The following is a 24542-nucleotide window of genomic DNA, read 5'->3' as shown; positions in this document are numbered from 1 at the left end:
TTATCTTTTGTATTATTTTTGACCAAAAGTACCCTACCAGAGAGAGTGGTGAATAGAATATCAAGAAATGTCAAGAATGCGATCATTACCTATTTAGAAGTTACTATCTTCAGCTGTTATTCTTTTAAATTCTAATAAAATTTCAGTTTAATTATAAATTAAAAACTCTTCTCTGTTGTATCAGTCTCAGATTTATCATTTTGTTCCTCTGACCCTTGGTAAAAACTAGGGACGGGTACACTACAAGTTCAATGTGCATGCTGTGTTAGCATTTTAAATGATGTCTATTCATGCCACTTGAATGCATCATCTTCTCCACGCATGCAAGGTCAAGCATATGTAAAAACACACATATATACCACTTAAACACAGTGGAAATCCAAGGCATGATGCACGAGTGATACGATATATTAATTTGGTCCCTTAACTGCAAACCATATTTGATATTTCATAATCGGTCTCTTTAATGTGCCCGCAATAAACGCTATATCTTGATTTCCCGAAATTTGCTTTAATGTTGGAGCTGCACAGCCTTGTATAAGGCTGTTCAGGAACCGAGCCAAGCCGAGTTTTGATCAAACAGAGCCGAGTTTTAATTTTTTTTCTGACGAACCGAGCCGAGCCGAGCTTTCTTATCGAACAAAAATCGTGTTCGAGCTCGAGCTCGTTAAATAACAAGCCGAACACGAGCTTGTTCGCGAACATAAACGAGCCGAGCCGAGCCAAAAAAAATTATGGTCAACCGATGTTTGACTGTGAAAATAACTTATCAAATAAAATTATTTTTTTTAAAAAATTTGGTTATATCACTAATATATATATATATATCTTGACATCCATACGGTTGGATCGAGGACAAATATTTTTAAAAAAATCGAAACACTAATTAATGACTAAACACTAGTTAGTGGTAATAGTCAAACTACTATTTGACTGTTAAAATAACAAACCAAATAAAATTATTTTGGTCTGAAAATTTGGTTATATCATTAAAATATATTTATTTTGACATCCATACGGTTGGATGAATTAAAAATAATTTTAAACAAGTCGAGATACTAATACAGGACTAAACACTAGTTACTAGTACTAGTCAAACTAATATTTGACTGTTAAAATAGCAAACCAAATAAAATTATTTTGATTTGTAACTTTGGTTATATCAATAAAATGTATGTATTATGACATCCATACGGTTGAATCAATATAAAATATTTTTAAAATAATAAAAACAACAAGTCAGGACTAACCACTAGTTAACGGTAATAGTCAAACTAATACTTGACTGTTAAAATAACAAATCAAATAAAATTATTTTGGTCTGAAAATTTGGTTATATCAATAAAATATATTTTTTATGACATCCATACGGTTGGATCAATTAGAAATAATTTTAAATAAATCGAGACACCAATACAAGACTAAACATTAGTTACCAAGACTAGTCAAACTAATGTTTGACTATTAAAATAGCAAACCATATAAAATTATTTTGATCTAAAACTTTGGTTATATCAATAAAATATATATTTTATGACATCCATACGGTTGGATCGATATAAAGTATTTTTAAAATAATCGAAACAACAAATCCAGATTAAACACTAGTTAGCGTTAATAGTCAAACTAATGTTTGACCATAAAATAGAAAATCAAATAAAATTGTTTTTGATGTGAAACATTCGTTATATCATTAAAATATATATTTTATGATATCCATACGGTTGGATCGATGAAAAATATTTTAAAAGAAATCTTAACTAAAATATAATTATGAAGCTACATTTTAAAATTAGAAACTAAAATATAAAATTTCTAAATCACGTCAAAATATATCACATATGATATGCAAAATGATCGTTGGAAGATAAAAAAAAATACAGTGAAGTCGGATTTAAAAAAAAACCATACCTATATAAAAATATTTAGGATATATTAGAATTTTTTTGAATTTTAACGAACGAGTTCGAGCCGAGCCGAGCTCGAGCCGAGCCGAGCTCGATCCGAACAACCCAAAGCTCGGCTCGAGTTCGATTTGCTTAACAAACATATTTTTCTGTTCGAGCTCGAGTTCGTTAACGAGCCGAGCCGAACGAGCTCTTAACGAGCCGAGCTCGAGCTTGTTCACGAACAACTCGGTTCGTGAACAACCCTAGCCTTGTACGTAAAAAATATCTTATATATCCAATCTCCGTAAATGAAAATCCACAACCAACCGGAGATAATACCAAGTTAGGCAACCTTCCATTTCCTTGAATGGATATATAACAGAGAAGTACCTTCCTTGTCACATATGGTAGTTACTAGTTATCTAAATGAAATGACAATTTTCCTTTCCGAGAACTCGAAATAATCTCTGTTCCGTATACTGCATGACTAGCCGAATGCTCTGCTTCCATTTCATAGACCCAGAAACCTTCTTCTGCCGCATTTTGTAGGTAAAATATTACCTAATGTTGCTAAAGGTTTGTAGATGAAAGTCTACAACAGCAGAAAATCATACATTTTTAATTTACCCTAAATTTCAAGTGGAAAATGGAAATACCGAAGAAAGGAGAAAAGAGTAGCAAATCTGCAAATGTATAAAATGGGTAGCTACCTAAGTACCTAACTGCTAACTGTATTTTCTATATCACTAGTTCAATATATGTATACATAATCTCTCGATCATTCATTATATTTTACATAAAATAAAACATAAACTAAAACAGATATATCCAATTAGCCTATTTTGCTTTAAATCTTGACAAAATTAAACCAAACAATCTCCCACATATACAACACATAGAACATGGAATTTATACATGTTTGTTGCAATCTTGAAGCCTCTGAGCTGGCTGAACCATACATGACTCAATCACCGGGGTCATGGTATGTGTATATCTACCATTAGTTGCTTTATAGTGGCATCCTCCCCCCTCGTCCCAAAATCCCCAGCTCCAGCTGTGCGACATGCAAGTATAATTTAATAGATTAAAGAAAGAGAAGCTGAAATATTAATGATACTGTGATACTTTTGTTACTCTTTACAACAGTGTTTTCCTGTTGTATTTATACAAGTTTACAAACCTTAAGTTTAAGATAATTACAAAACTAACACCAAGTAAATCTGATGAAAGACTTATCAATTTCTGGTAGAGTTTTGATAACGTTGGTCGACACAAATGAATGGGATAATGCTTTTGAGCGCATTAGCAACTAACTGATCTGTTATAATTTGCAATTGATACATTAATACTGAACTATAGGCATCTCTATGGCAACCACCTTTGTTGGAGTTTAAGGTCTGATGACTTTAATACTGAACTATAGGCATCTCGATGCCTGATGCTATAGGATTTAATTGTAGAGGACTAGAAGTGACTAGATGCTCTACCCCACGACTAAAGGACACTACAAATTTGGCGATTGCGCCCATTTTCTGATTGGATTTAGCCCTCCTCCCAGTCAATGTCATCTTCTTCATCTCCTAAAGCATCAGCTTCAACATTTAAGTCCAATGTTCCACCTGTATTTCCTGTACAGGGTAAAGGGAAGCTACAGTCAATTTCCATGACCAATAATACCAAAATCATTGCCCAGACAAGACAGTAAAAGTAACATGAATGAATCATCATAAGATTAAACTATGTAAAATTTTACTAGCCAAGCCTCAACTCCGAGTGCAATACTAGTTTACATTGTTTTTATGTTTATACACCTTCATCTAATTACCCTATCGGATGTTCCTCAAGGGACTATCATCACTACTCTATTGGATGTCCCAAAGAGACTATCACCATCACTTTATGCAGCAGAAGTATGTTGCTAGGAAAATTTCTATTTTGTTCTGTCTTTATTTTTATAATTTTAGGTAATTGTTTGAAGATTCAATTGCAAAATTGTTTTATGATGTTAAACATACAAACCAACAATCATCAGTAGAAAGTGTCAAGGCTTAATATATACCAGCTGTTGGAGCTTCTTTCCATTCAACATTTTCATCTCCGTCATCATCATCATTGTATCCACGCTTGGATTTCATACCGACTTGACGCAAAGTTGTATCATCAGTACTGTTAAAAGGCTCCTGTTTTCTCTTATTAGACTCCTCTTGTTCTTGTTGCCTTTGAAATAGAGCAGCATAATATGCTTCCAAATATGCATCCTGTAAGATCAACAGTTAGAGGAACCAAGTGAAATTTTGTATATGAAAGATAAGGCAAAGAAGATCACACCAAACTCACCTGTAAATTCTTTTCATCTATAGACTTCTTGTCATCAGATAGTTCTGCAGCAGCTGAAGCACCCTCCATATTTGACTCTCCCTTAACTTCACCACGCTGCTCATCAGTAAGAACCATCCCTTTCTTAATCATCCATGGAGGCAAAACTTTCGTTTGTATACTCGTATTTTCAGATCTGGCATTTGCTCCTTTTTCTCCAACATCAGAGAAGGCAACTTCAACCTGCAAGAAACAAGCCACAGTTTATATTTACCAAGACTTGTGTGCCATTATCTTAAATCAATAAAGAAAACGATCGCTGTATGACATAAATGCCCAAAGCTAAGGAAAAAATGTATTTCTATCTTACTAGCTGTTAACAAGAAAAACTAAACCAATGTGCAACTATTTATATGAATGGGAAAACTAGGAAAATGAAGATACTACACATGCAGCAACACATCAATCAGAAGGACACTGTAATAAAATTTCATGCTAATTTTTTATTACTATGCTTCAATCGAAAGAATTATGAGCATTTGAGCAGAACTAAACGAATTTGAATCCACCATCAAAAAGATTGTGAAGGGCATTTTCGGTATGCTGTGTACCTTTGTATCCCCAAGAGATGGCATCGGAGTTCCATTATAAGATTGTGAAGATTTAGATGGATCATTGTCATTGGCATTACCATATGAACGTGCAGCAGCATATGCTTGAACTTCCCAGTCTTGGAGGGTTTTAAATTCAGGAACAGGCAAGTCTTTGACTCTGTTGAGTTGATCCATTAATGGCTTAAGCTTCCCCTGCAACAATATCAAGAAATTCTTAAAGCTGCACTTACTGAAGATTGCACAGAAACATAGAAGATATCAAAACATTTCTTAAATGAATCATTTTAAAGTTTTTATCAAAGTAAAGTCTGCTACATAGTAATCCAAATGCTGCTACTATGGCTGAGATTGGGATTCTTTTCAGGTTTTCACCTTTTTTAAGCTTGACGCATGAATAGGTAAGATCCGATTGTTCTAGCTACCAACTGATTACAGTCCTCGTGGGTTGAAAAAGGTACTGTTTGACCCTAGTCCAGAGTTTCACTTTTGAGTACTTCATGAGCTTTAGATCTGTCAGAAGTTTAAATCTAGAAAGTCTTTAAGGTTTATATGCATAGCGAAACTCTAATTTCCTTTATCTTAGCTAGTTGCATCCTAAAGTCATACCATGTGTATTATAAATTTCAGACTGACGCTAAACTACTACATAAAGAGGTTCACACATCTTAGAATTTCATATATGAGAAGATCATATTATATATACACGATACATATGCAAAGAGTGTGCAGTAAAATATTAGAAACTTTACTACAAAATTAGAATTGCATACTGTCTATACATATTTACCTCAGCATAAATAATATACCAATACAAGTTGTAACTTGTAAATTAAATGCTAAACAAAACCTCAAACTTTTGAAGCATGTCTTTAAATTTTTCACGACGCCTTCTTCTTGCATTTTCATCTCCATCTCCCATTTCTTCAGCTGCTAACTTATCACTCTCAACCACTAATTCTCCGTTGCAATGTTCGCAGTGAAAATATTCATCCTCAAAAGAAACAAGTTGTAGTGCATCTAAAGCAGTATATCTGATAAAAAGGGAAATACTTTACCACCACAAGCCTGTTAAAATATATAATAATATATTACAGCAGAGATCTCACACCTTCTCTTGCAATTTGGGCATATATACTCCTGAATTGTATTCCTATCCTCCAGTTCATCTTTTATCTTCTTCTTCATGCGGTGCATCCGGTATCTCACGACATCGTATATCTGCAATAAAATACTTTCTTAAGCAATTACAATTTAAAACAGTTTTAAGCCAGCAGCATCTTTACTAACAACGTTAGAATAAGCAAAAGAACACTGGTTTGAACATAACAAGGAAAGAGTCAAGGATATGACATGTTTATTGGTTGATGCTGAAATATATCAGTTAAGGCATCAACATTCACACAAACAAATTCCAAAAATAAAATTATAATGTCCAACACACAAAACAGTTACAACTTCAATCAAATTTATCGTTCACCGCTTCAATCTGCTCAAATCTTAACAATCAGTCTAGGTTTCTAGGCAGACATATCTGCCTCGAGGAGTCAAAGCAGTTTCTGCAAGCCGCAGTCTGGTTAAGAGATCATTTCTTTAATATTATTGTTAATAATCCAAGTAAATTAAAGAATTTACTTAAACTGTTAGTTTGCAACTTTGCGCTATATTTCAGCTCTTTGATGCTAAAGTTAACATTTGCTGACTTTTAAAAATGTCCTCGGTGAGTTTTACTTAACCTACAAATCTTAAACTCCAAACTCTGATTAACTTGACCAATGCTTATTGATAAATTTCCTCCAAGAATTCAACATACCGACTATACTTAAATAATCATTTAGATCCGAACTTTAACAGTTCACGGTACTTATAAACATGACTAATGTACACAGATTTCTATTTATGCTCTAAATTATCTTTTTAATATTTTAAATATTACCAAAGAGAATATCTAAGAAAGCTTCGTTAGGAGTTTGCATGAAAGCAGGTGGTGCTCCAAGATTTGGTCCGAATTGTTCTGGTGAATGTGTTCCCAATTTTCAGGATTTGTAGATATTTCATCTTTTAAATTCTTTAGTAAAATCATGAAAGAGAAACATACTACGAAAAATACGTTAAATAAATTGCAAAGGGTATTGCAGAATCCATATCCAAACCCGAAAATTTTATCCATACCCGAGCCGAACCCGAAAAATACCCGAAAATGAATACCCGAACCCGATCCATCGGATTTCGGATCAGATTCGGGTATACCCGAAACCCAATTTTTTTTTTGAATTGGATATTCATACCCGAACCCGAAATCTGAAAAATTGGATAATTATTGATATTGCTAGTGCTTGGGATCGAACACGCGACTTGCATAGAAAGAGTTTTAACGTGTCATCTTCAACCACTTCACCACATCATTAATTTTGTTATTATATGTAAAAAATCAACTCAATTGATATCCAATTTTTTAGATTTATCACTAAAAGATGTTTTGTTAACCTTATAAACCTTATCATCCGTTTAAATGATTGAGTAATTATAATTCATTAAACTTTATAATTAAATAATTTTTAACATAAATATACAAATATATGTTCTAAAATTTATAAAATAATATGTATAATGTATATTATATAATATATATATATAATATTATAACGTGTAAGATATAAAATTCTAATATTATATATATATATAATTAATATATATATACATATATAATTCAGGTTTTTTTGGATTTTAGGTTCGGATAGAGTTTCGGATTTCGGATCGGGTTTCGGATCGGTATACCTAATATCCAAATCCAAATCCAAAAAACCGGGTTCGGTAAATCCAAAATTTCGGGTTTCGGATCGGGTATGCGTCGGATCGAATTATTTTGCCATCCCTGCAAATAAGATTAAATATGAATATCAATGAACAAATTAACTAAAAGAACCTGTGCATAATCCAGACAACAATAAGAGTGAGTATGCAACTTTATCTTCCCCTCTCCCTCTCTTCCAATTTGATGCCCATCTGCAGTGGCAGCAACAGCAGCACTATATATTTTTGCACCTTTTGCAGTCTGTAACAACATAAATTTTCAGTAAGTTTATATACCACAAATAATGTGATTTTTTTTTTTGCTACAATCAAAACCTGATGTATATACCTACTGCTAGCAATGTTGCACATGTTTCAGTTATTTATTTGTCTAAAAAGTAGAGCTTAAAACTTTATTTGCTAATTTTGGAGGATCTAACAAGAGTATTTTGTACCCTCTTCAGTAGAAATCTCTTATTGGAGAACGATTTGTGGTCATTTTCAATAAAGTTCCATGAAGAGAAAATATTTGAAAAGGAACTGGTAGTCTCGTAGACAGGAGTCCGGATATCCTATAGGAAAGGCTCTTCAACTCATGACAAGGTCATGATCCGAATAACAATCACTCTCCCATCCCCGTGTACTAAAAGCTATAATTATTGAAAAATGTATAATGTACCAAAATCAGGATATAGAAATATTTATAATTAATTAGTCAATTCTAATATTCTTAAACATCAAAGTGCAGTTATTAAGGTATATAGTATAGTATGAACAGTTTTTCACTAATGGCAATATCTAGATATTTTAGGAAAAAAGAAAGCCCTATTTGATAATAGATCAAAGTACCTATGTTACCATATTCGGGTGTGCAATAATCAGACCGGGTTCAGATCTTCAGCGTTAGATACCCGTTTGTAGAAATATTTGAATTTGTTTTACATCTAATCTAAAATCGGATGCTGGTACGGGGACCCATGATGCAAGTGTATGGAGCCTGTTTTTTTCTTGTGTTTTTGGTTACATATTCATAAAATCGCCTATTACCAGTATATCCGGGCAGCATAAAAACAAGTTGCTCAGAGGCCTTACACCCAACAAACAAGTCCACACCCACAAGACACTGGTATAACAGCAAACACTATTTCACAAATAAAGTTAAGTAAATACAACTCTTTTCAGTGAGAGCCATGTAGCAAAACACCTTTGAACTTACCATTGTAGTATTTACTTAAATGCATGCATACAAGATGTACATTATGGCGATATAGTATTTTTACTGCCCTTCTTGATTTTCGTTCCTTTCTTTTTTTAACTACTGAGTGATGCTAACTTAAACAAAACAATGTCTGCGACTTATATATGTAGCTAAGATGTGATGTACTACAGTATATAGGCGGAATGACATATACAAATTGCCAAGATTGAGCAAAAATCTTTTTGACATATAGGACAGACAAATAAACAATACACCAAGCTAGACAGAACATGCAACAACCGACCTCTTTCCTGTGATCTCGCGTCACGAGTTTCTCTTCTTCAAAAAACCTTAATATTCGTCGAAGTTGCTTTGTGTGCAGCTTTAAGTCCTTTGCTAAATCTTCTTCTCTTACCCATTGACGCCTTATATAAACAACAAAGCAATTATATAGCTTGATGTCAAGAACGATAATGACAGAAAAATGTCGTTAACTGACATAAGACAACAAGCTATAATCAGAAAGTGAACGATAGTTAGAAATCTATTAATAATTAGATAACTAACACTAGATTATATGAGGTGGTTATTCATGCACAAACTAATCATGGCATCAGACATAGTAATTATCTTTGAAGATAAAAGGCCCCTACCCCACGCCCCCCTCTGTTATCTGTTAGTACAAAGTATGAATTGTAGACTCGTATTCTGTACTTATCTCCCATTTATTTACTCTCCCTCTATTTCTCATTGCTGGTCCATCACATAAGCTGCTTTTAATTTTCTCGTAGGACTAAATTTGGAATAAGATATCTCGACTAGGTACAAAATCCACTGTAGTAATTGCTCTCCTTTATGTGTATAATAATCTAAAAACGCATACAAAGGGAGAAACTCATCAATACTTTGTGGCTCCTTCATTACCACTTAACACAAATCCAAGTAAAAGTTAATTCCATAATAAATCAGTGCCACTTACACAAAAACAGAATACATGACATATAATACATTCCAAACCGAAAAGTACGAGTCCACAAGTTCAGTAGATTCATCAAATAAAAGATACGTTCCTAACTTTCTATCAGAAACCTTGTCATTTATCATAATTTGTAAGGAAACTACATTTCCAAATTCCTATCCGAAACAGTATCAACAGAGTTTATGATTTCCAATAACTAACATTCCGGTATCCACAAGTGCTTGCATATGGTATAATGTCGTAAAAATTGAATACCTGGTGAGGGCATCAAGTACAACAACAGCAAGGCCTTTATTATCAGTCCTGCCGGACTTGGGCTGATTATCACCTCTAGTAGTAATATCATCATAAAAAGCCCTAGCTGTCAATTTCACCAACCTATCTCAAAACACTCAAATCATCACTCCATCTGAGCAAATGTAACAATGAATTGAAATAACAAAGTGATTAATATAAAATTTTACCGATTAAAGGAATCAATACTGGTGGTGTTAAAATTTTCGACTTTACTCCAATTAATAGATAAAGAATTATGATCCATGTCGACAAGATTCAGCGTTTAGAGATTCCCAACACCAATCCAATTTGATTAATTATTCGGTTGTTCAATTTTAAGGAGACCAAGAGGTCGAAAAAACCAACTTCCCCACCCCTAGAGCCTGTATTTATAAGCATTGTAGATGGGCTTTGCATCACCTGGGCCTCTAGTTATACCCAGACCGTTTTAGGACCAAGAGTTACATCATTCAAAATTACAATTTCATTAAAAGAAAAAGAATTAGCAATGCCAAATTTTTATTATTTTTTAAATTTAATGACATCTATGACTCAATGGCACAACATGAGTAAACATTAGTGATATACAATTTATTCATGTTAAATGATGAAGTTGTCCTTGCGTTTATTTGTTTTTTTTAAAATTTCTAATTAGAAATGAGTTTAAGTTTAGCCAGGGGACACTATGTCATTTATGTTTGTACGCATGCATTTAACATGTGTTTGTCATATGATAGAATGTAGAATAGTTTTTTTTAATAATTTTTTATTTTTTATTTGTTGGATTGTTTTTAATAATATATAGTTTTCTGAATTAATTCGAAGTGAAATTTTTAAGATATAATTTTTTTATTTAAAATTATATATATATATATATATAATTTGATAATAATCATAAACATACATATACGTGTATAAGTTAGTGATATTTTTTTGAATTTTTTTAAAATATACTATGTTTTTAAACTTATTAAAAATACTATATTTTTAAACTTATTTACAAAAATACCAACATTTTTAAATTTATTTTCAAAGTATAATTTTTTTAAGTTTCATTTTCAAAAATTACAGTTTGCAAACTCTGAAATTTTTTATGCAACTTAATTTACAATTTTGAAAAGATTGATTTCAAGGTTGCATTTGTTGGGTTTCAAGTTTATAACCTGTTGTGAGAGTAATTTAGTACAACACTTTTTGGAGGAAATCGCTAAAATAACGGGAAGCACGCTTCGATTTAGGCCTGATCGACAGCCTATTCGTGACAGCTGTATATGCCTAACTCGTCGGAATCCGGTGACAAGCAAGGCTGCGTTTGAACTGAATTTGCAAGGTTCCCGAGATGTGGTGACTGAATAATTCCTACTCAATCATAGACGTACTCGAGAGATCTCACTGAATGCTTCTACTCAATTATTAGTAGAGAAACGTATGTGTGTAACCCCGCAAATGACATACATATCCTATATTTATAGGAATCAAGTCCACATGTAGTACTAGTTGCTGTAGGACTCCTTATCACATCTGCCAACCACGTTTTTGCCCAAGCCTAGGGCTGTTCTTGATCCTTATCCGGCTAGGTTTAAGCTAAGATAAGAGAGTCATACTTCTAATACACCACTAACCTTTACTTATCCATGTAATTATTGTATTTATCAACCGTATATATGTATATTCCATACATGCATTAAGTTAATCTGTTTATAGGTAGTTGTAAGTTGCTAGGAATCGTTTCCTTCTTACTGTCCCATTGTAGAGTCCGTTTTTTACTATAACACTGCCACTGCAGGCCTCCTACCGTCATCTGCATAGTCCCAGCTAAATAGCATACCCTGAAGACCCTAGTGTCTTGGCATACCCCAGAAACCCTAGGGTATTAGGCATACCCCCAGAAATCCTAGGGTATTAGGCATCCTCTAAGTATGCTTCTAGCCCTCCTTTGCTAATACCCCTTCAGTAAGGCAATCCCCATCTTGCGTATACCACCACACCAGTAATACACTCGGGTCCAATACCCCCTGCTTTGCCATCCACAAAGCCCATTTTCCTCTATGGGCCATAAATTCGGCCCACGGTTGATTTTAGGCACAATAACTATCCCCCGGTTTCCCATAGTCATTATATGCTTTGGGGAACCAAAACACTTCTCATTACCTAGTTCCTTTCCTCGTTAGACCCCCTTGGGATTCACCATATCCAACTTCACGGGTTCATGGCAATATTCCTGGTAGAAAACATAAATCATTGTTACTTGACCCTTTCCTGATTCCCTATTATGCTGTAGGCCTTAGGGTATTCTGCGTATCATTGCAAACACCTCGGGGTTATGATACTTTGGGATAGTCCCCCTTTTCTCCCTATGCCCTGAATCTCCTGTTGATCGTATGCCATAGAGCTGATAATCCTATATTATACCACCGGCTTCATCACAAAGTTTGAATTTCGATCCATGTCGATCCATAATCCTTTTTAATGTAGAGTCCTTGATTTTTCAAAATTCAAAATCACTCTAACTTACTCCTAATCCCACTCTTTTTCCTAGGAAATAGCTAAATTAAAAATTAAAAACCCATCTAGATTTTCGTAATCCATTAATTTATTTAAGTGACTATTTCCCCTATTCTTGTTAAACTCTCCACCTTCTCATATATATATAAACACATACTTCTCCTTCCTCCTTTTCTTTCACAAACACAAAACAACACAAGAGAAAGAGAGAGAATAGTGCAGAGACATGGTTTTTTTTCCTAAACTCATCCGATCTCCATTCCGTAGCAAGAAGGTCGGTCTCCGTTCCAAGCTTGAAGATCCTAACCAAGCTCTCCATCCTCTCCGTTTGAAAGATATAAACCCTTCATCTCCCTATTTTTGATTCTCATATACACCCTTGTGCCAGAGGCCGCAGAATTTCTGGAAGAGGTGAAGGCTCAGAAGGCCAAATAGGGGTATGTTTGAAAGGTTGACCCCATCGGGGGTGTGATCAAGGCTGCTAGTGAAGAAGCCTCAGACACCCAGATCATGGAGCAAACCCTTAGCGTGAAACCTTTCGTCATTGCCCCCCAGCTGTTGAATCTCCAGAGAAGGACGTCGAGGAAAAAGAGCCTTCCCCCGCTGCTAACGCGTCTGGATCTACTCCCACCCATGAGGGTTTGTTATTCCTAAGTGGACTAACAATGAGATTTACAGAAGGGGGGTTGAATGTAAATCTCAAAACTTTTTCAAGTTTTGAGCAGTTTATGAAAGTTGTGTGTTCAAGATGAACAAGTGTGTGAATTGCTTTAAGCTAATACAGACATATATATATTCAAGCACAAATGTAAAGAACACAACAGACCTTAAAAACTTTTCTGGTGGATTTGTTGTTCCACCAGAGATGGTGTTTTAGAAAATCTGTGATTCAACAATGTTGATCACAGCTGCACCCTAGTACAAACTAGATGAATTTTCTCTCAATATTTTTCTAAACAGCTCTGGAAAATCTATATTCTAATTACTAGCTTCTACTTGGTTTATATATTACCAAGTGTACAAGTGAGGACCAACTTGAAATACAGTAATAAAATAAGTTCTTCACTTGCTTCTTATCCTGTTCACTCCAGTACTTTGTTGACTATTGCATCTTTGTACTAAAGAAGAACGGCTGCTTTTTCTGTTGTTCCTGAAATTCGGCTTCCACATCTCAGTTGTCTCTATCAACCCATGTGCCTCTGTTTGTAGGTACAACTACCACTTATCAACGGCTAATCATCAGAACATCCGTTGAAGCTTTCATCCGTTGATGCATTCATCCGTTGAAGGATGTTATCCGTTGATGACTTTATCCGTTGAAGCTTTAGAGACATCCGTTGAAGCTTAGCTTCTCATCCGTTGAAGGTCTTTAAGTCATCCGTTGATACCACTTCACTTATACAAAATTACAAGGCATGAAGTATTTACAATTGGCCTTCCTATCTGCATATCATCTAGTAGTCAACATGACTCATAGTTTCTCTCAACTTCTAAGAATTACATTTTAAATACAGAGACTGAAATATGCTACAACACTAGACTTATTTCTAAGTAAAGCTACACCATCAACGGATAGCCAAAGTGGTCTTATCCGTTGAGGCTACAGACACTAAATTTCTACTTAAGTATTTTGTTAAACATATCATCAAACTAATGCACATACATTCCTAACAATCTCCCCCTATTTATGTCTATAAGAATTGTAGGCATAAATTCAGGGTTAACTTGATGATAACAAAACACTTAACAGATATATGAATTGAAACTAAGTAGAAATTTAAAAATGCTGCAAAAGTGTATGTACTAGGAGGTAATTGAAGATTTACAGTGTTTCCAAGGACACTCCTTTAGTCTGAGCAAATCATCTTTTTCTTCTTTGTTCCCTGGTTTTCTTTCCTAGCCCTTTGTCATTTTCCTCAATTTGGAGTTGGAGTTGTCTGAAGAATTCAGCTTCATCTTCAACACTGACATCCAACTTAGATTGCATTTCTTTGAGAGTTTCATTGCTGGCAATCTTGAGTTGGTCTTCAAGTCTGAAAAATCTTCTGACTCCTTTATCATCTCTAAATTCCATCAACCAATGAGGTGATTTGTGAATTTTCATTTCCCTTTCTTGAATGAGTAAAATCCTGGGTAAAGCATTGGGCTCCCTCCAAGTTTTCCTTATATTGGCTATCTTGTTGAGAATTTCAGTCTTGGCAGTTCTGGTAAAGCCAGAATCCTTTTGTATAGCTGAAAAGACTCTAATCAAGGTAGAGTAGCCTTCATCCAGAATCCTGTGGAGAAGCCATGTTCTTTCCCCAGCTCCTTTATATCTGAACACTAATCTCTCTGGTAGCTGTCTGTAGGCAGCTATTCCCCTTACATCCTCCAGCTCATCCAGATAGAGTTCAATGTCTGAAATTTCTTTTATGTCACAGATGTGAACATAATCATCTTTAGAAATGGGTGACTTAGGCTTAGGTTTTTGTTTTTGAGTGAATTTCTTAGAGGTTATGGGAGGTGTAGATTTTGGTTTTCTTTTCTGTTTCTTTGGTAGTGGAAGAGTGGTTAGAAAGGTAGGCAATTTGATAGTGTCCCAATCAATAGGTTCCTCTTTTGGAATGATTGGTTCACCATGGATGTTTATTGTGGGATCAGCAACAAGGGGTTCAGGTATGGAAGGTAGTGGTTTAGATATAGATTTGGTTACTTCAGTGTTATCTTCACTCCTTCTATGTGCCTTGGCCTTTCTTCTGTTTCCCTTCTGCCATTCCTCTCTTTCTTCCATACTCTCACCAAATATACTCCCTAAAACCTCATCTAGGTTTGTAGTCTTGTCTTCACCCCTGACTTCAATCCCTTTTTCTTTTTCAACTAGACTTGACTTTAGCTGTTGTTCAAGCTTTGCTTGTGCTCTTTTGTCAGCCTTTAATTGCTTGGCTTCTTCCTTCTTGGCTATTGAGAATTTGGGATGTCCTTGCATCACACATATGCTCTTTCCCTCTCTAATGATAATAGCTCTATTTCTCCTTACAGCCTCATCCATGGTCTTTTTGAGATAAGCAATACTCCTGCCTAAAATCTTGTTCTCATCAGCTTTTGGAGGAGGAAAGTCCACTTCTTTTAAAGGATTCTTTGTTGAGTCCTTATTGGATCTTTCATTGGGCTTGAGAATTATAGCTTGTAGTTCTTTGGAAGAAGCTTCTCCATCCTTATGACTCCCTACTGGCTTGAGCTCCATGTTGATTGGTTCAATCTTTGTGCTGTATTTCACAGATGTTGATTTATCTTGTGTAGAACCAAACAACAGTTGCAACCTTTCATCAATTCTCCTCCTTTGCTCTTTCACTTGAATTTCAGCTGCTGCTAGCTGAATCAAATCAATTCCATCAGGCTTGCCCTTGATTTGAATGATTGGAGAAGTAGTGATGGCAGGAACTAGCACTTTAGATATGTTGACTTTTGTAGATGGCTCTCCTTCCCCTTCCCTTTTACTCTCCCCCTTTTTGTTATCATCAAGGAGAGGGGTCAAGCCTTGTGCTTTTGCCAGCTGCATTAGGAGACTGGTTTGAGATTGTTGATTGTGAAGAATGGTGGCCACAGAATCTTCAATAACTTGAACTCTGTCTTCTAACTTGGCCAACCGTTTTTCAGTAACAGATTCTTTCTTCAATCTCAAAACCAAGTCCTGCAATGTACCATAGGGCATGACTGAATCCAATTTTTCTGAAGTGTAGGTTTTCAAGTCAGCAATATCCTTCCTGAGATCATCCATACTCAGATTCTGCTTCACTTGCTGCAGCTTCATGAGATGCAGTGAGTCCAGGTGAGCTTGAAGGATAGCCTTGATACTTGCATGCGAAGTATTCTGAATGGCCTGTTGAATAGTGTTGATTTGTTTGACTAAAGAGACATTGAATTCCCCTGATCTATACTCCTTAGTCAAGGCCCATTCAGGTAGATTTGGAATTGAACTAGGGCCTTCATCTCCCCCTAAGTTCATGCTTCCATCAAAAGAAATAGAGTCATCATCATCAGAATTTACTCCAAATTCCTCAGATGGCTCACCAGCTGTAGAAGGCATTTTGTTAATGGCAGCTTTATCCCTTTGAAGAGATTCTGTTGTGTGCACTAGATGTAGTGTCCTTTCTGCCTCCTCATTGCCCTGAGCAGCCAACATTTGATAGGCTGTCACAGGATGAGTAAAAGTGTCAGCATCCAAGGAAATGTTATCAATTACAGCTTTGTAATGTTGCTAAAATTGTCTTTCCTTTTCAGCATCATCCACAATCATTGACTCATTAGCAATGGCTGGTTCCACCCTTGTATCTACTGTACCTGCTTTTCTCTCTTTTTCTCTATTTTCTTGCATCAGGGGCTCCCCCTGGCTCACACAACTCACTCCCTCACCTTCACCTACTAAGGTGGTACTCCACTCACTTACTTTTGCCATGCTGGAAGAAATAGCATGCATTTTTGAGCTCTCAATCTCTCCTTTTGCATGGGAGCAACCCAGCCTCTCACTCAAATTGTCACTCCCTTCCCTCAATCCTAAGAGTGATTGCACAGTATTCATGTCTTCTACACTTGGAATTGAGTCAGTTATTTGTGTAGAGACTGTCAACGGATGTGGAATATCCGTTGAAGGTGAAACTGATGTTATCAACGGATAACTGCTGTTAAGCTTATCCGTTGAAGAACAACCACTTGTCAACGGATGAGTGATATCCGTTGAAGAAGGAAAAGAAGTTGAAATTGAAAGTGATATAACTGTTGAATCTGTGTAGATTGATTTGAGATGTGGTGACACAGATCCTTCAATTATATCTGAAAGAATTTGCGGGTGATCCAACAAATCATCTAAGAGATGATGATCACCTGTATTTGAGTGGGGCTTCTCCCTGAGTTGTAAAGAGGGAGAATCAGGAATTGATGGGAATAACATATCCACATCCAGAGATGGTGATGAAGTGTTTGGTGATTGATGTGTGATTATTGTGAGAGAATGGGGCTGTGACTCCATATTTATTGGAGTCACATCAAACTGAGTTTGAGAAGGCATAGATACAGATGGATGTATCTGTGCAGTGTGTGCACCCTGTGTATAAGATTGGGTTCTAGCCTTCTTTCTTCTAATAAAGGCTTTTGTTGGTGAGTGTTTGGCTTTAGTGTCCCTCCCTCGTTTGTTCTGTGTTCCTGGTTGGGAACTATTTTCAATAGTAACATCCTTTTGGGAGGATGCTACTAGGGATGTGCTAGATACCTTTTCAACCACCACAGCTTTTTGAGAAACTGTGGCTTGGCTAGCTTGGGAATCACTCAACTTTCCTTCCTTATCCTGGGGGTTTCTTTGATGTTCACCCCTCCCCTCACCACTCACACCCTGTTCACTCACCTCAGGGTTAATAGTTGGTGTTACAACTGTTGTCTTTTGAGAAACAACAGAGGTGGATTTCTTTGTCTTTGATTTTGAAAGTTTAGTTTTGGTGACCTTGGTAGAAATCTATTGGGGCATTGTCACAGATTTCATGGCCACACTAGAAGATAAAGAAATAGAGGGGTTGGAAGAAGTAGGAGTTGTAGAAGCAATTACCTCACCTACCTGGGGTGCATTCATGATTGGTAAATATACCAATGGCACACTGCTGTTGAGATCCATTCTCAACAAATTTGCAAGAACTCTTTTCTCTTGTGCCCAGCACTTGAGTTTATTATTCTCATTGATTATGACCAACCCTTCAGCAACATGGTTAGCTAATAACATAAAGAATCTAGCATAATAGATGTTATTAGGTCTATTAGCTTTGTTACCTAATCTAGTACCTAATTCTAGCATCACATAGTTGCTAAAGTTAAAATACCTATCAGAAACAAGCATATAGAGCATATTAACAAGAGATGAAGTTATGGCATCAAAATTACTAATTTTCCCAGAGAAAACCTTTATAAAGGCATCCCCAAGGAAACTCCATTCTTTCCTAAGGCCTTTTCTTCTAATACTCCCTAAATTAGCAGAGTTAAGAGAATAACCTATGGAATCTAACATGCTGGATACATCACTATCAGTGTGTGGTGTCATGGCATTGTTCTCAGGCAATTTAAAACATGCTTGTAAATCATCACAGTTAATACAGTGATTTTTACCTTTGAGAGTGAAGGAGATAGTCATATCCATGGAGTTGAACTCAGCAGTTGTCCAAATCTCCTCAACTACTTCACAGAAAATCGTTGGGGCTTCCAGCATTGCATAGCTAAGTTTACAGTTTTTGATGAAGTCCATCATTTTGTGATAGTCTGAGTGGGCTTCATTCTTTTCTACCAAAGCTATGAAATTGTTCTTTTCATAGATGAACCCAGATTGAGACATAATCTTCACGACTGGTGCCATTGTTGTGAGTAGAAATTGCAGAGAATAACTTGAAGTTTTTGCAGAGAGAAAATGGTAAATGCTTGAAATTTTAAGAAAGCGTAAAGTAAAAATGAACAATCAGAAGGACTTATATGCTTTCTCAAATTAATAAACAAAAATATAAATGAAAGATTTATCAATAAATATGCGTTAGTGAATTTCAGCCGTTTAAGAATAAACTGTAAGTATTCTAAAAACTACCTTTAAAACCAATACATACAGATGTATGTATGAGTATCAACGGTTAAGAGAATAGAATCAACGGCTGTTAAACACCTGAATCGACTGATGTGACATTTCAACGGATAAGGCAAATTGTCATCCGTTGAAAGGTACTTCAGTTTTATCCGTTGACGGATAAAAATTCCAGAAATGTATTTGTCTTTCAACGGATAATGACTATCCGTTGATAGAGCAATTTTGACTTTCAACGGATAGGGAACATCCGTTGATGGAATAAACTATGTTAAAAGTCAAATTTGTTCTAGCAACTAATATATTTCAGGCTTCAATTCAAATTGCAATAAAGACATGAATTTTAAGAGTAATTAAGCATACCTAGCTCACTTACCAATCTTGTGAATGTTGATTCATCAAGTGGCTTGGTAAATATGTCAGCAATTTGTTGTTCACTTGGAACAAAATGTAGTTCCACTGTACCATTCATGACATGTTCCCTAATGAAGTGGTACTTGATATCAATGTGCTTGGTCCTTGAGTGCTGCACAGGATTCTCTGTTATGGCTATGGCACTTGTGTTGTCACAAAAGATAGGAATTCTATCAACATGAAGTCCATAGTCAAGGAGTTGATTCCTTATCCATAACACTTGAGAACAGCAACTTCCAGCAGCAATGTATTCAGCCTCAGCTGTAGAAGTAGAGACTGAATTTTGCTTTTTGCTAAACCATGATACAAGCTTGTTTCCCAGGAATTGGCAGGAGCCTGTTGTACTTTTCCTGTCTATTTTGCAACCTGCATAGTCTGCATCTGAATAACCAATTAGATCAAAGCCAGATTCTCTAGGATACCAAATACCTAAATTTGGTGTACCCTTGAGATATCTGAAAATCCTTTTGATAGCAATTAAGTGAGACTCCCTAGGATCAGCTTGAAATCTAGCACATAGACATGTAGCAAACATTATATCTGGTCTGCTAGCAGTTAAATATAAAAGTGAACCAACCATGCCTCTATAACTTGTAATATCCACAGACCTTTCAGTCTTATTTAATTCAAGTTTGGTGGCAGTGGCCATGGGAGTTTTTGCAGATGAACATTCCATTAAGTCAAACTTCTTTAAAAGATCATAAATATATTTAGTTTGACTAATGAAAATTCCATCACTAACTTGTTTAACTTGTAAACCAAGAAAATAGGTTAGTTCTCCCATTAGGCTCATTTCATAATTACTTTGCATTAGCTTAGCAAACTTTTTGCAAAGTTTATCATCTATAGAACCAAATATTATGTCATCTACATAAATTTGAACAAGTATACTAGAGCCATTAACATCCCTAAAGAAGAGAGTTTTATCAACAGTACCTCTAGTGAAGTGATTCTCCAAAAGAAATTTTGATAAGGTTTCATACCAGGCTCTAGGTGCTTGCTTTAGTCCATAGAGTGCTTTCAACAGATAATACACATAGTCTGGAAAATTTGAATCTTCAAATCCTGGAGGTTGACTTACATAGACTTCTTCCTCTAATTTCCCATTTAGAAATGCACTCTTGACATCCATTTGATAGACTTTGAAATTGGCATGGGCTGCATGGGCTAGAAAGATTCTGATGGCTTCAAGTCTTGCAACAGGAGCATATGTTTCATCAAAATCTATTCCCTCTTGCTGAGAATAGCCTTTAGCAACCAATCTGGCTTTATTCCTTATGATAATGCCATTTTCATCCATCTTGTTTCTGAATACCCACTTTGTGTCAATAGGACTCTTGTTCTTTGGTTTGGGTACCAGCTTCCATACTTGGTTTCTCTCAAATTGGTTCAGCTCTTCCTGCATAGCTAATATCCAATCTGGATCCAATAGAGCTTCTTCCACTTTCTTAGGTTCCTCCTGAGACAGAAAACTACTATACAGACATTCATCTTGAGTAGCTTTTCTTGTTTGCACTTTAGATGATGCATCACCAATGATCAGTTCAAAGGGATGATTCTTGGTCCATTTCCTTTGTGGTGGCCTCAGTATTGTCATGATGTGAGACAGAGTGTTGACTAGTTGAAACTCCCCCTGAGTTATTGGTCCTTTGCAGGGAACTTGGAGTTCTATCAACTGATGATGTAAATCGATTATCCGTTGATGAACTCTGATCAACGGATGCTTCATTTTGTACTTCAACGGATGATGCACTATGTCTTTCAACGGATACTGCATTGCCTCTATCAACGGATGCAGTATTTTGTGCATTATCCAAGGGCATGTTTTGAATCCCTTTTAAAGTGTCATCTCCATCAGTCTCCTCTTCACTATCATCACAATATATCTCAATGTTGTCAAATTTGAGTCTCTCATTATGTCCCTCATCTGTTAGTCCATCAATCTTTTTATCATCAAACACAACATGCACAGATTCCATAACAATGTTGGTTCTTAGATTGTAGACCCTATAAGATTTTCCAGCTGAATAACCAACAAATATCCCTTCATCAGCCTTTGCATCAAACTTCCCTTTATGGTCAGATTGATTCCTCAGTATAAAGCATTTACATCCAAAGACATGAAGAAAGTTTAGAGTTGGTTTTCTTCTCTTGAACAACTGATAAGGAGTCATGCCTTTAGCTTGATTGATCAAAGAAATATTCTGAGTGAAGCAGGCACAATTAACAGCTTCAGCCCAGAAATATGTTGGTAACTTCGATTCTTCAAGCATTGTTCTGGCAGCTTCAATTAAAGATCTGTTCTTCCTTTCAACAACCCCATTTTGCTGAGGTGTTCTTGGAGCTGAGAACTCATGCATGATTCCATTTTTTTCACAGAACAGCCTTAATGTCAAATTCTTGAACTCAGTTCCATTGTCACTCCTGATATTTTTAACTTTCAAGTCAGGATGATTGTTGACTTGCCTGATGTGATTGATAATGATTTCACTTGTTTCATCCTTTGATCCAAGAAAATAGACCCATGAGAACTTTGAGAAATCATCTACAATCACTAAGCAATATCTTTTTCTTGCAATAGACAATACATTGACTGGTCCAAACAAATCCATATGTAGCAGCTGTAATGATTCATCAATTGTTGTTTCAAGCTTCTTTTTGAATGATGCTTTCCTTTGTTTGCCTTTCTGACAAGCATCACACAAACCATCCCTTGAGAATTCAACTAGAGGGATTCCTCTAACTAAGTCCTTTTTGACTAGATCATTCATTGTCTTGAAATTCAAGTGGGATAGCTTCTTGTGCCATAGCCAACTTTCAACTGTGCTTGCTTTGCTGAAGAGACAAGTAATGGATTCTGCATCTGTAGAGTTGAAGTCAGCTATGTACACATTTCCTTTTCTAACTCCAGTTAGAACCACTTTGTTGTCTTTCTTACTGGTGACAACACAGGCTTCAGAATTGAAGGAAACTGTATTCCCTCTATCACATAGTTGACTGATGCTCAGTAAATTGTGCTTGAGACCATCAACTAATGCAACTTCATTAATGATGACATTCCTTGTTGAAATCAAGCCATATCCCATAGTAAACCCTTTGCTGTCATCTCCAAAGGTTATGCTAGGGCCAGCTCTCTCCTTGAACTCTGTGAGCAGGGAGAAATCTCCTGTCATGTGTCTTGAACAACCACTGTCCAAGTACCATAGATTTCTTCCATTTCCCTGCACACCATAAAATCAATCAATTTGATTTTGGTACCCAAGTTTCCTTGGGTCCATTCTTGTTAGCCTTTCTCCTAGACTTCATTCCTCCTTCATCTTTAGACTTAGGTAAGTTTGAGTCAACCTTGGTCTTAGATGTAGTTGGTTGAGGTGTAGGGTTAGTCACAGAATCATTTAGCACATTTGTAAAATTATTAGGCATGGATTGTGCAAACATGTTATTCCACATGGGCATATTGTATGGCATTTGAGGCATACTAAATGCAGCAAGATAAGGATTGTTAAAATATGGCATGTTTGCAAAATGTGCATAAGGATTTTGTTGAGACATAACAGGCATAGCATGCAGAGGTGATGCAGACATATTAGGCATAGAAGAGGGTACAGTTATGGGAGTCTTCTTAATGGATTTGCAATTATCAGATAGATGATTAACACTACTACAATGCACACAACTTTTTCTAGGAGCATACCTATCAGGTGTGTAATTGTTGTGTTTATTAACTCCTACCTTCCCATTTCTGTTGGATTTTCTTTTAGATTCCTTTTTATCCTCAACCATCTTGAGCCTATTATTTAACTGTTCTAAGGTCATGTGCCCTACATTCACCTTACTGACATCTTTGGATGTGCTTGCTTCTTCTTTGACAAAGTTCTTTGAAGTTGAACCAAACTTTTTGTTGAGTTTCTTTAGATTCTCTCTTTTAGAAACATCTGCCTGTTTTGATTGAGGAACCTTCAATGGATGCTCCTTTTCTTCCTTCAACGGATAACTTTCATCATCCGTTGATTCCACATCCGTTGACAACCCATCAATTAATTCCAGTTTCTTTTTATTTATGCCCCAGGCAGTTTCACAGAATGATTCAATTCCTTGGACCTTAGCAATTTGAGCACTTACATCCCTAGATGTCTTCCAGGCTTTAATCACCTCTTGCTCTTTCTCTAATTGATTGGAAAGTATTTCTACTTTCTTAACAGATTCAGCTAGTTCATTTTCAACAGATATACAATGCAACTTGGTTTTCTCTAGGTCAATCAACTTATCTTCTAACATAGCATTTCTATTACTTAAAAACAGATTGTTCTCTTTAATCCTACTATTTTCTTTAGCAAGAGATTTAAGAGACACACGCAAATGATACAATTCAGTAGACATGTCATTAAAAGCATCATTGCACTCTTCTTTAGTAAGCTGTGTTAAGTCAGTAGTGATTACCTGATTGCTTGATGAACTAACTTCATTTTCTTCAGAATCAGCCATGAGAGCAAGGTTGACATACTCCACATCTTCATCCTCTTCATCTCCATCAGCTGCCCAGTCCTTTTCTTGAGTAATGAAAGCCCTCTCCTTTTGCTTGAGCAGATCAAAATATTTCTTTTTGTAATCTGCTTGTTCAAATTTCTTCTTTTCAGAAGTTGGCTTTCTGCACTCACCTGCAAAGTGTCCACTTATACCACAATTGAAACACTTGAACTTGGATTTGTCCACAGTGTTCTTGTGAGGTTTAGTGGCTCTAGTGTTTTTTTTGAATTTCATCTTTGCAAATCTTCTGGACAGAAATGCAAGATGCTCATCAATACCATCTGAGTCATCTTGGCTGGAGTTGTCTTCATTTTCAGCAACTTGCTCTTTCCCCTTGCTTGATTCCTGATTTCTTATACCATCTTTGGAGTTTGATGTAGATCTTACAGTTTCTTGTCTGCATTTCCTCTCATCTTCAGCTACCAATGCAACTGAACTTCCTTTCTTT

At 35.8% G+C, this 24542-nt stretch overlaps 1 protein-coding gene across 1 annotated transcript; it reads right to left on the bottom strand.

Annotated features, from left to right (window-relative positions):
• Positions 1-3027: 3027 nt before the first annotated feature.
• LOC141716742 (transcription initiation factor IIE subunit alpha-like) lies at positions 3028-10394 on the bottom strand. The gene is made up of 10 exons (XM_074518929.1): positions 10251-10394; positions 10042-10164; positions 9112-9232; positions 7743-7871; positions 5928-6037; positions 5667-5850; positions 4817-5011; positions 4227-4448; positions 3949-4147; positions 3028-3517 (listed from the first exon to the last, which is right to left on the bottom strand). The coding sequence occupies exons 1-10, from the start codon at positions 10325-10327 to the stop codon at positions 3432-3434; spliced, it is 1446 nt and encodes a 481-aa protein (XP_074375030.1). The 5' UTR covers positions 10328-10394; the 3' UTR covers positions 3028-3431.
• Positions 10395-24542: the final 14148 nt, after the last annotated feature.

Source organism: Apium graveolens, chromosome 4 (assembly GCF_009905375.1).
Source record: "Apium graveolens cultivar Ventura chromosome 4, ASM990537v1, whole genome shotgun sequence".
NCBI classification, from domain to species: domain Eukaryota; kingdom Viridiplantae; phylum Streptophyta; class Magnoliopsida; order Apiales; family Apiaceae; genus Apium; species Apium graveolens.
The sequence above is the reverse complement of the archived record's forward strand: the minus strand, read 5'-3'. Positions and strand labels throughout refer to the sequence as shown.